The 13,275-nt window shown below is 46.4% G+C and overlaps 1 protein-coding gene and 1 pseudogene across 1 annotated transcript; both read left to right on the forward strand.

Annotated features, from left to right (window-relative positions):
* The first annotated feature begins 1,298 nt into the window (after positions 1–1,298).
* Positions 1,299–3,848, forward strand: LOC103642745 (G-type lectin S-receptor-like serine/threonine-protein kinase At2g19130). The gene has a single exon (XM_008665942.2). It carries the CDS (start codon positions 1,340–1,342, stop codon positions 3,731–3,733), a length of 2,394 nt encoding a protein of 797 aa, XP_008664164.1. The 5' UTR covers positions 1,299–1,339; the 3' UTR covers positions 3,734–3,848.
* Positions 3,849–11,865: 8,017 nt separating this feature from the next.
* LOC118473586 (L10-interacting MYB domain-containing protein-like) lies at positions 11,866–12,926 on the forward strand (annotated as a pseudogene).
* The last annotated feature ends 349 nt before the right edge of the window (positions 12,927–13,275 follow it).

Genomic DNA, 13,275 nt, shown 5'->3' on the forward strand with positions numbered 1-13,275 from the left:
CGCGTCCTCGAAGAGGGGGCAGCATGGACGAGCGCTTCGGCGACATCCGTGTCAGCCTCGTCAATTTAGAGACCTCGCACCACTGGGGCTTCTTGGTGAGGAAGGAGATAGGAAGGGCGGCGATATGGGCGGGGCACCTCTGGAGGTTGCCGGTGACCCTGTGCTTGAAGCCCGAGGGCGGGTTGACCTGCCACCCCGCTACCTCCTTCTGCAGGACGCGGCGTAGAGCTGTGCCGGCACGCGGCTGAGAGCACCGGACACCAGAGCGCTGGAGCCAGAAGCAGGAAGGACACGGCGACGCGGCATGAAGATTCGCGGTCGTGGAGACGACCGAACGGGGGCACGCAACGACATGGCTACTTTGCTAGGGAGGAGGGGGCACGGAGCGTCGACCATCTCCACCGGCGCGGGGGGAGGGAGACGGTGGAGTTGCTGGCACCGTGGTCCGTGGTGGGAGCTAATGGGAGCTCTGGGGCCTTTCTCTGATATGGAAGCTTCGCGGGCGTCGCAGAACGGAGAAGGGTAGGATGCTTCGCCGTACGTCGATGCGTGATCTGACGGCTGCAATTTTAGACGGTGACGTGGATAGGCTAGGGAGCGCCGTTTTGGACCGGCTTTGTTATATAGGAAATGCTTATGAATTTATCCTTTAAGTCTAAAATCATTCGTAGATTGGTTAAATTCTAAAACCTTGTTTTTTAATACTATGATCCGCGGGGGAGTATGTTAGTAAACAATTAAACATAGAGTGGGTTGGTATACTTAAGACGTCGTCCATGTGGGAGAGTGTTAGTTGACTAGTAAATATAGAGTTTGTTGGTATAGTTAAGTCCTTGATCCGGTGCTTAACGGCACATCGGATGATCACCAAGAACATCAAAGAATTCAGAAGCAACCATTAACTTCTCGTCCAAATTGGATTAAAACATAAAAGTTTACAATAATATGTGAAGTGTTTTTTACTTCGAATGTAGAACCATTAGTAGGATGTGTATTGCCTGATTGCATTGGTTTACGTCAATATCCTCATTTGCTTCTGGAAGCATACAAACATTGGTTGGGAAAATATAAAACTGATTAATCTTATAATTACTTTCCTTTCCTTTGCTTGTGAAGTCATGCAACTTGGAGCTGCAAGTAGCTGTAATGATGGACCGTCTTGCCTTTGCCTCCATCTCCAAACAAACTTGAGAGGTGGACGGGGATGGGCTCCCTGGATTTCTATAAGAAAAAGCCGACCTCGTCCCTTGCATTGTGCAACTCAGGAGCAAACAAACTTGTCAAGTTCTCCCGTTGATATCTCGATCATCTTCCGAGTTCCGATACACTCCCTCTCGTCATGCATCTCCTCGCCGTTCTTTGTGGCGTCATTTTCTCCCTGCTACAGCTGCACACTCCTACACGCTCGGCAGCGACAGATACGCTCTCGCGCGGTGGTTCGCTGGCCGGAGACGAGACGCTTGTCTCCAGCAACGGCAAGTTCGCGCTCGGCTTCTTCGAGACCAAGAGCGACAATTCCACGCACAACGCCTCAAACTCGTATCTTGGAATATGGTTCCACAAAGTCCCCAGGCTGACGCCCGTGTGGAGCGCCAACGGGGACAATCCGGTCTCCAGCACTGCTTCGCCGGAGCTCATGATCTCCGACGACGGCAACCTGGTCATCATAGCCGCCACCGGCACCAAGGTCTGGTCTACCCAGGCCAACATCACGGCCAACATCTCCGTCGTCGCTGTTCTGCTGGCCGACGGGAACCTTGTCCTGCGGAGCTCCACCAACTCCTCGGACGTATTCTGGCAGAGCTTCGACCACCCAACCGACACCCTGCTGCCCGGTGCGAAGCTGGGCAGAAACAAGGCCACCGGCCTGGACCGCCGCTTCGTTTCAAGAAGGAATTCGAACGACCAAGCTCCAGGCGTTTACTCCATCGGCCTAGCTCCTGACGGCGTTGACGAGAGCATGAGGCTGTCGTGGAGATCCTCTACGGAGTACTGGTCCTCCGGCGAGTGGAACGGCAGGTACTTCAACGGGATACCGGAGATGTCGGATCCCTCCTACTGCAACTACATGTTCGTCAGCAGTGGCCCAGAGTTCTACTTCTCCTACACCTTGGTAAACGAGAGCACGGCGTTTCAGGTCGTGCTGGACGTCTCTGGCCAGTGGATGGTGCGCGTGTGGGACTGGGACAGAAACGACTGGATCACGTTCAGCTACTCTCCGAGAAGCAAATGCGACGTCTACGCTGTCTGTGGAGCCTACGCGGTCTGCTCTAGCAACGCAGACCCGGTGTGCTCCTGCATGAAGGGCTTCTCTGTGAGGTCGCCTGAGGACTGGGAAATGGAGGACAGGACTGGCGGGTGCATCAGAGACACTCCATTGGACTGCAACGCCACAAGCATGGCAGATAGGTTCTATCCCATGCCATTTAGTAGGCTGCCCAGCAATGGCATGGGTATACAGAACGCTACGAGCGCGAAATCGTGTGAGGGGTCTTGTTTGAGTAGCTGCTCTTGCACTGCATATTCCTACGGCCAAGGCGGTTGCTCTCTGTGGCACGACGATCTAACCAATGTAGCACCTGACGACACTGGGGAGACTCTCTACCTTCGTCTCGCCGCGAAAGAGGTGCAGAGCTGGAAACACCATAGACATGGAATGGTCATCGGTGTTGCTGTGGGTGTAAGCGCTGTCACTGCCACCCTAGTGTTCATCTTCCTGATCTGGAGACGAAGCAGTAGGCGGTCTAGTCATCCGGCGGACAGTGACCAGGGTGGCATTGGGATCATCGCGTTCAGGTACGCTGATATAAAACGCGCAACTAACAATTTCACAGAGAAGCTAGGCACGGGTGGCTTCGGCTCCGTATTTAAGGGGTGCCTCGGTGAGTCGGTCGCCATCGCCGTGAAGAGGCTAGACGGCGCCCACCAGGGAGAGAAGCAGTTCAGGTCCGAGGTGAGCTCAATAGGCATCATCCAGCATGTCAACTTGGTTAAGCTCGTCGGGTTCTGCTGCGAAGGTGACAGGAGACTCCTTGTCTACGAGCACATGCCGAACCGTTCCCTCGACGTCCACCTATTCCACCAGAGCGCGCATGGCAGTGGCACCACCGGTTTGCGCTGGGACATCAGGTATCAGATAGCTCTCGGTGTGGCCAGAGGCCTAGCGTACCTGCACCATAGCTGCCAAGATTGCATCATACACTGTGATATCAAACCGCAGAACATACTTCTCGACGCGTCCTTCGTTCCGAAGATCGCGGATTTCGGAATGGCCAAGTTTCTCGGGAGGGATTTCAGCCGCGTCCTGACTACGATGAGAGGAACTGTTGGGTACCTCGCCCCTGAATGGATCAGCGGAACAGCCATCACATCGAAGGTCGATGTGTACAGCTACGGGATGGTTTTGCTGGAAATCGTATCGGGAAGGAGGAACGCCGGCAGAGAAGCTTCCACCGACGATGACTGTTGCCATGCCAAGTGTTGCTTCCCTGTGCAGGTCGTGGACAAGCTTCTCAATGGAGGTGTTGAAAGCGTTGTGGATGCAAGCTTGGGCGGCGATGTCAACCTAGACGACGTTGAAAGAGTCTGCAGAGTTGCTTGTTGGTGCGTCCAGGATAATGAGTATGATCGCCCTACAATGGTTGAGGTAGTGCAGTTTCTCGAGGGCTTGTCTGAGCCTGATATGCCTCCCATGCCAAGATTGCTTCATGCTATCGCTGGTGGCTCGCCTTGATGTTGTATTGCTAAGCTTTAGAAGTACTTCATGCTATCGCCCTACAAAAGTCAGTATACAACTCTCTGCAGCATGCAGTCTCCACACCACACAGTTCGAAGTCTGTTTTATCTTCCACAGTCGACCGAAGCCTATGCTCAGTTCTTGCTTCTTTGAGTTCTCAGCGTTATTTCACAATCTACAGGTTCAGCTGACCAATGACAATGGGAGATATATTTGGGTTCTTCAGTGTTTTCTTTCTAACATACCTTATTAACAGCTTATTGGTCACCAATAGATTCATAGAGGATACACATCGTAATGAATTTTTTTTTGAACTAATGGCACAAAGGTTGTACCCGTTGCTATTAATAGAGAAGAAATAGTACAAGGAAAAGTGAGCTCTCCCACAGAAGCGCGGGACAAACGCCCGACCAAATTCATTCAGAGTACATATCTAATGCACATGGAAGATTGGTGCACATGGTGCACATATTAAATCATCACCACTAATTTTAGATTTAACGTCTCTAGTTGTTTGGTATATTTTGCTAAGGACACCCTCCAACGTGGTGGTGTGTAGTGGTGGAAGGTGTTATTTGTAAATTGAATGATCAACTAGAGACGTTAGATTTAAAATGAGTGGTGGTGATTTAATATGTGCCCCATGCGCACCAATCCTTCATGTGCACCGGATATGTCATCATTCAAGAAACTCTAAAAAATTACACGGTAGGGAGGATCGCTTGCAGTTGCTTGGCTCCCGCGTCGGTCCAAAGTCTGGCCTCCTCCTTGATCACCGACAAAAGAGACGGCACATCTCGTTCCATCCATTGAAAGGTGCGCGAGTTTTCCTTTCTATATTTCCCAGACCACGAGGAGAATTAGGGAGCATACCCCTTTTCTAGGCGTCCCAGGCAAGTAGCCGACCATGAACCACCAAACTCTTACCGACTTTGAGGTCTTCCAGGATGCGGTGCGGAGGTGTTCGAGAGACAGCCAACCTGCAGTGGCCTCCCATGTCCTCCTAGAGAATGAGAGAAACGACATTCAACAATGAGGTGTTGGGCAGTCTCCGGCATGCGCCTGCACAAGACGCAGCAAGGGTTGTGCAGCCATCCACGGGTTTGTAGTTTGTCCGAAGTCCAAATCCTTGCATTTCAAAGGTGCCCAAGGTTTATAGAGAATCGTCTTGAAGTTAACATCGTAGCACCCCACGAACTGTGCTCTGTAGGCCGATGCTGTTGCGTAGGAACATGTGCTATTGAAGGGCCACATCAACATGCCTTCCGTGTTCAGGGTGAGAGCTCCACCGATTGCACTATCGTCTAGAGCTCCACGAGTCCTCTTAGGCCATGTTCGGTTGATAGGTTTTTAAACCCCAAAGGGATTCTACCCATAGAGGGATTGAGTGAATCCCTCCCATATCACTCAATCCCTTTCTAGATAGATTCCTCTAGGGGTTTAATCCCTGTCTTACAAAACTTGTTCGGTTGTTGAAGGGATAAAGCAAGAAACAATACCGGCCTGTTATTTTTCTTATGGGCTTCCACTCCAAATCTAGTTAGACACTCGGATGTACTCCGTTTTATAAATGCATGAAATAAAAACTCAGCAATCAAGTGAAGAGTAATCTCAATATAATACTATAGAACGATGAATAATTACATAATATTAGGAAACATGAGCTAGTGACATCACCCCATTTCACAGTGTACATGATCTTGCTCTAAAATAGTAAGATAACATATATCAGTATTTGACATGCAGTTTTTGTCACCATGAAGACATCCTTATTACAACAAGCACAATAATCTCATGGTCTGTTAACACTAATAAGTTGAAAAATATTACATCTCTAGTGTACTGAACATGACGAGATCATGGATCCAAAGGACAAGTACATAAAATCGTTGAGAAAAGGTCTTCAATACATTAATTAGAATGATACTTAGATAATATAAACAAAGAAGACATTCTTCCTCGGAAGACGGGAGCTACTTCATGCATGACTCAAACCCTGTAACGGTTATAAAAAGAAAAATGACATTGTAAATACCTGTCGATAACTATAATCTATTTAAGCGAGGTGAATATTCAATGTATTGCTTTAAAAATAATCAGCATATTGACTAAAACATCTTGTAAAAAGATGTTGTATATTGACAACTCATGGTTGTAGAAATGAGATGGTGCAGGTCACTAATTGAAACAACATAAAAATGGCAAGATCCAGATTCATATTTTTATGGTAGACAAAAATAGTTTGATGTCAAAATGTTAGTGAGATGCATGTGCCAATATGGGCAATTCTGAATTCCAATATGGGTGAATCTAGATGCTACTATGGTCGGCTATGTTAAAACTATATTGGTAACTATTGCATTGTTTTGTGTAGTGATCTCTGATGTTGCAACAATCAACTATTTTGGGAGTTGAGTAGAAACAAATTGCAATGGACAATCTTATGGTTTCAACTAATACAGTACACGACTAGAATCATCGTACACAAACACACAATTAATGAAAACATGAGAGACCTCATGACATGAGTCTGGGATGGCATAAACAGTGCACCAAGCAAGAAATAGCTTCACATAGTTGTATATCCAAGACTACAATTCTAGAGTCTATGTACAGAACTTGTGGTGTAGAGTTGTTGAAGACAAATATCTACAGATGCTTAATAAAACATTTCAGGCCTAAATATGCACAACTAGGAACAACTATGAAACAATTCTCACCCCTAGAAAAGATGCTAAATCCAGTGTTCCTGTAAAAGACAAGTACTTACAAGTATGCATCTATTTTACTTTGTATTAAAATATTAAACATGACAAATAAAACACCTATTTGATTCAACATCGTGAAGCCTTTTTTCCTCCTATCTGTTTATAATTGTATGTTCTCTTGGAATAATCTTTCAAGAGCTGTAAATACTGAAAGCATGAATAGAAATTCCAGGCTAATACTTCCATACCTCCAAAAGTGTAAATACTCGAATTGGTGCAGGGATAATCTAGAAATATAATAGGTTTTTGTTAGGAAAACATCTAGACACGTACAATAGTGAAATAAACACTGTAGAAAACCAACTCGAACTGGTGCAGGGATATTTTTTCACGGTAAAATTCAAGTCACTACAAAAAACTCAGTAAACTCTAAACAACGCAAAGAAGTAAGAGCAAAACTAGAATATGCATATACTCTAGTAGTCCAATCTGCTGAATGGAGGCTAAAATAAGTTAATAATGAAGGTATATGTTATCATGAAAAAGAATCAAAGAGCCATTCACCTTAATTCAATGAATACTGAGATATGCAAATAGTATGGGCAAGTATGAATATGCAAATAGTGAGATTGAAACAGACAATTCCAGATTATGAATATGTTGTAACCTTAGCTTAATAGTTTAATAAATTTAAGAGCTTATCAACTATATGTTTGTAGTAGTATTATATCACTCCTTGTCGAGTACTACATAGTCCTCTGTGTATCACAATATATACAAAAAAATGGCCATGGGGGACATGTTCAATTAGCTACTAGTTTGATTGATGAGCCACATCGTGAATTAAAGCGATACAGCAGAGATGTTATTTTGATCCATCGGCCGGACTGCTAGCTAGTTTGAGTACTGGCCCAAGAAACCAAGAACTTTTGAGCAATCTGCATCGACCCAAAAAACCCCAGCACTAAGTTTTGTAGTTCATGAGAAAGGAGTTAGAGGTGGAGGACGTGAGTACCAGCTAGAAGCAGCCAACGAAGGAATAGCGCCGGTCAACCAGTTATCGTTCCCCTTGTGGATGTCGATCAGCCGGTGAAGATGCCACTGGCAGATCTCGTGTCATAGCCACCGGTTAGCCTTTGTGGATCTTGTGTAGCCGGTAAATCTTGTGGATCTTGTCGATGTTACGTTGCTGCAGCCGCCTCCATCTCGTAGTTGCCGGAGCTACCTCCGTTTGTAGCCCGTCGCCGTCGCAGCCGCCTCGCGCGCCGCCAGCATGGTTTCTTTCCACGCCAAAGGGACGAGGCTTGTTTCCCGGTGGGGATGAGGTGGAAATGGTCGGGGTGGGCCGGGATTGATGGTCGAGCGGGCTTAAACGAATGCTGCTAATGTGTGGGCGGGGATTTCATCCAGGGGGGTCCGATCCAAGAGGGTTTCTTTCCAATCCAGATCGTTCCCGGCCCAAACGAACAAGGCCTTAGGTGGCCGACAGTGGATATCCTCCGTAGGTTAATGCTTCTCGCCCATTCATGGTCGGTTAATGCTTCCTTGAGCGATAATTTGCGTCTGCATGATGCCTCGAAGATGCTCTCGAAGATGCTGGGTGAGATGCCTTTTGGGCGTCGACCTTGGGCCCAAGCATTGTGCCAAAAGGAATTTTTTTCGTCATCCCCAATTTTAATTTTTCTAGCTGCCGCGAAGGATAAATAGTCAGTCTTGTTACAAGGCGTTTCAAGCTCCACCCAGGGGGCGTCTGGATTTGCCCATTCTAGCCAAAGCCACCGCAGCCAAAGTGCTCTAGCAAACCTATCGATGTCAAGAACTCCTAGGCCGCCAAGGTTTGTCATATGTGTAACTGTTGTCTAGTTGACTTTACATTTTCCGCCCAATAGACTTTCCCCTGCCTAGAGAAACCTTCTCCTTAGTTTGTCAATATTCTGTAGCACACCCTTAGAGACATTAAGTATGTTTAGCGTGTGCAACGGCTGTGAGGAGAGCACTGATTTTGTTAGGATAAGTCTTCCAACATGGGTAATGTTGCGTCCTTTCTGGGTTGTCATCTTGCTTTGTACCTTGTCCATCATGTATTGGAAGTCCACTTTCCTTAATCTGTGAATTGTCAAAGGTAGGTCAAGATACTTGATTGGGAAGTGCGCTCTAGCTGTGGGCAAATTGTGCATTGTTTCATCAAGGTTCACATCGTTGCATCTAATGGCCAGGAACGACCATTTCTGAATATTCGAGCATAGACCAGATGCTTGCCCAAAGCGTCGTAGCATGTAAGCCAAGGCATCTAACTCACTTTTGATGGGCTTTAATGAAGACGACTGTGTCATCTGCGTACATTGAAGTTCAAAGTCGTGTCGTGTTATTGGAAATTCGAGATAGCGCTCCAGCCTGAATTGCTAGGACAAAGAGTAGAGGCGAAAGGGGGTCTCCTTGCCTCAAGCCCCTTCTATGGATGAACGATTGCCCCGGAATTTCATTGAGTAGCATTTGGGACGAGGTTGTTGACAACACCGATGCAATACAATTTCTCCATCTAGCAGGGAAGCCAAGATGGGTTAAAAGGAGTAGAAGATAGTCCCATACTCCCATCTGACAGAGTCAAAAGCTTTAGAAGTCTAGCTTGATGAGAAGCATTGAAGATCTATTTTGGTGGAATCTCCACGCTAAGCTCCGGACGTAAAGGAAATTGCCATGGATGCTTCTACCCTTGATGAAGGCACTTTGACATTTTGATATGATGCCTACCGTTACCGGGTCAGCCTGAGCGAGAGTAGCTCCATAAAAAGCTTAGCCACACTATGAATTAGGTTGATTGGTCTGAAGTCCTCAATTGTTTTTGCATCCTCCTTCTTCGGTAGCAGGATGATGTTTGCCGTGTTGAGTAGGTCATCGAAGTTTTGGAATCTCTGGCTATGAAGACAATGCATTACTGCCAAAAGATCACCCTCGATGATGGGCCAGCCGCTTTTATAAAAAGCGCTCGTGTGAAGCCGTCGGACCCTGGTGCCTTATCATAGGGCAATTGTCTAATTGCTTGCGCAAACTCACTCTCGCTAAAAGGAGCGTCTAGGTGAGCGAGGTTGACATTTTCAAAATTCATGACGTCCTAGTTTAAGTCGTGCAGCCTCACCCGAGGCGACCCTAGCAAGGTGGCGAAATGGGTCTGAACTCTGAACAATGTTGGCTTTATCAACATGGGATGTTGCCCAACTGCCCCTGATAGTAAGCGCCGCACAAAGTTCTTTCTTTTTCTTCCATTCACCTTGGCGTGGAAGAACTTGGTGTTTGCATCTCCCAGCTTTAGGTTTGTTACCCTGTCTTTTTCGTGCTCTCAATAATGGTCAATGCCATGGCGCGCTTCTTTAAGGGGTGTTTGGTTTCTTTAAGGGGTGTTTGGTTTATAGAGACTAAACTTTAGTCCCTCCACTTTATTCTATTTTAGTTCATAAATTGTTAAATAGGGAAACTAAAATAGAGTTTTAGTTTCTATATTTAGTAATTTAAGGACTAAAATGGAATAAAATGGAGGGACTAAAAATTAGTCCCTAGAAACCAAACACCCCCTTAGTCTAGCACGCAAGAGTCTTTCAGCTGATGAAAGATCCCTCCTTTCTTGCGCGGTCTCGAGCTGCAGCATCATGTCTAACGCCATATGGAGTTTAAGCTTTGCGTCTAAAATTATGGAACGCCATATAGTGTGGCTGTTTGGTTCAGCTTCTGGGCGGCTTCTGGCCGCCAGAAGCTGAAGCTGAAACCAAACGCCCAACTTCTGGCGCGGCTTCTGGGCGAAGCGATTGGGTAAGAAGCCGCCCGCCCACTTACCTCGCGAAGCGCCGCTCAGTTGGCTTTCGTCCGAAGCCGCGCGCAGTTAGCCTAGGGTTCCCTCGCACGCTCCTCCGCCGCCGCCGCGAACCGAACGGAGCGCCGCCGGTCCGCACCACACGCATCGCCGCCGGTGTACGCAGGTACGGATCCCTCCTCCCTATGACGTCTGCACCGTCTTCTCCTCGCATTGCCGCGTTTCCTTCACCCTTTTCCTCTGTCTGTATGGTTGCCGCAGTGACGCCGACGTCCTTGCTCCGTCCTCAAGGTTCCGCGTCGTCCCAACCATCGCGTCTGCATCTTCGTAAGGTACGGTCTACCTGGAGTCCATCGTTACCCACCCCTCTGCGTGATGTCGTGTTGCTAGGGTTCATCCTCGATCCCGCGACACCCCTTCCCCTCATGTCCAGTAGGTCCACTGTCATCAACCACGTACTAACAGAACATTTTTCTTCATTTCCGCCTACAGATTGTCGTATCACTTCGAGTTGAAGGTGTTCGGTTCCAAGATCATCTGGGATTCGACGACTTCGGTTGCAACCTCCAGTCAAGCAAAGGTACCGTGCCACTCAATTTGTTGATGACTTATTTGTCACCATACATGCTGTGTATCTGTTCCAATAACATGGATCCATGGCTTGTTTTAGTTCATTCTTTGTCAGTACACCTGAACAATGAGTCCACGGTTAGGATAAGAGAACACAAACATTGTTTATGGGGGGATGTTATTTTTCAATACAGAACAGATTACCAATTATTGTTCCCGGTTAACTCCAATCCATTGATATGTTGTATCCCTCATATTAAGGGTTCAGGGATACCCTCCATGATTGCCAACCTCATTATCTTTATGATTCTATATTTAACCCAAATTTGGTAGAGTATCTGAATGGATGTAAGTTAACTGTCGTACTGTCTAGTTCACTAACCACCTTAATCCACATCAGATGGATTCAGCAGACTCCATAGCCGACAAGGCAATTGGAAGGATGCAAGAGATTGCGGACAAGATTTTTTGCGTAGCTCGTGAAACTATTCGTCCAGGACGCGGGTTGACCTCATTTGAGGCAACCAAATTACGTGTAGCATTGGAGGACATTGCTTGCATGCTTGAGCAAGACTCTCTGGTGTTGCAAGAAAAATTGGACAACGTGAACAACGTAAACAACCCTGCGGACAGGAGCTATGAACCGTCTGCCTTGTCCTCACCACCCCCAGCTGACGTGTACCTTAGTCCGGATTGGGACTTTGCTGAGCACTTTGCAAACTTCTGGGGTGTTGAATATGACTCGGACCAAATGCCATCGTTTAGTGACAATGAAGTTTAACTTCGATCATGTTACAGTAAGGTGTTAGTAGTTCGACTGGGATAGATCAGGCTTTTGGTAAATGCGACTTTGAAAACTGTTAGTTGTGCTTTTGTGTTGAGCAGCACTTTCATTTCGTCACTCCCTTTATGTAATTATGACAGATGAATGTGAACGGTTATGGTACTACTTTTATTTCAGTATGGTCAGTTCCCTGTTTATTTTGTTGTCGTAGTTACTGAAACTTGAATACGTTTTTTCAATCGTGTACACTTTTTGTCAGTAGATGGACAAGTCTGGCAAAGTCATAGCTAAGTGGGATAGTAGAGCAACCAAAATTTACACAGAAATATGTGTAGAAGAGGTGAATGCACGGAACAGGCCACAACAATTCCTAAACGCCGAAGGGTATGCTAACCTGATAAGAAAGTTTAAGGAACGCACTGGTCGCACGTACACAAGGGATCAAATGAAGAATAGGTGGGATTCGTTGAAGAGAATGTTTACCCAGTGGAAAACTCTTAATGAAAGGGCTACAGGTCTTGGTCGAGACCCTCATACTGGTTCAATCAGTGCGCCAGATGAGTGGTGGGCCAAGCAAAATGAAGTAAGTAGATCTTTTTTTTCCTAGACTAACAATAGTATTGGCCATCTAAAACTAGGAACTACCATTTGGTGCAGGCAATGCCAGGTTGTATTATGTTCAAAACAGCCCCCTAGAGAATGAGGACGAGCTAAAGGTTATATTTGGACCCATTGTCTGCACAAATGAAAGAACCCTTGTTCCTGGCGTCGAGGATGCTAATTCATCTTCTGATGATCATTTGCAAGCCACTTTAGGTGGGGGTGAAAACAGCACACCTGATCCATGTTCAAATGCGACTGGGAAGCGTAAGGTGCGGCATGATTCTCCTAAACCAAAGAAGAAAAAGGATTCGAGGGAAGAGTACATGAAACGGCTTGTCGAGGCTTTTGAGTCACGTTCAAGGACCACTAACAAGTCCATAACCTCTAATGAGACCGACCCTGTGCGTATAGAGGTGAGTGCGCAGTTGCAACAAGTGATCGATGATGGATCACCAGAAGGCAGTGACCTCCATTTGTTTGCCACTCATCTGTTCACTTCGAAAAAGTATAGAGACATATTTTCTGCACTGAAGACATCAGAAGGGAGGAACGCTTGGCTGCGCCATGCATTTGAGATAGATGTTAAAAAGTCCACCTAGATGATGCTGGTCCGACAACAGAGGCTTATGTTGAGTGTTATGTTAGTTGTGTCTGCTTAATGAGTCATGTCGTGTCAGTTTTCGTACGTATCATTTTCGCTTTCAAACAATTTTCCAAATATTCGAGTTGAACATGTATTTGAATAATCAGAGTTGTAAGTTTGTGACCAATGTGAATCTGTGAACTTCATATGCTTGTAAACTGCTCGGCTTCTTTATTATGTGTTTTATAAAGTGTGGTTGCATATGAATTTGTGGCTGTTGGTTGTGTCCATGCAGATGTGTGACCCTTATGAACACACATCTGATGATGAAATGGATGCACACACATCTGATGATGAAGTGGATGCACACACATCTGATGATGAAACAGATGGAGAAATGCTTGTTGCTCTATATGCTGTAGACATTTGGGGCAGGCATTTCAGTCAGGCTCCTAGAAGAACATTGGTCGAATCTGGTATTCAATG

Source organism: Zea mays, chromosome 10 (assembly GCF_902167145.1).
Source record: "Zea mays cultivar B73 chromosome 10, Zm-B73-REFERENCE-NAM-5.0, whole genome shotgun sequence".
Classification (NCBI taxonomy): domain Eukaryota; kingdom Viridiplantae; phylum Streptophyta; class Magnoliopsida; order Poales; family Poaceae; genus Zea; species Zea mays.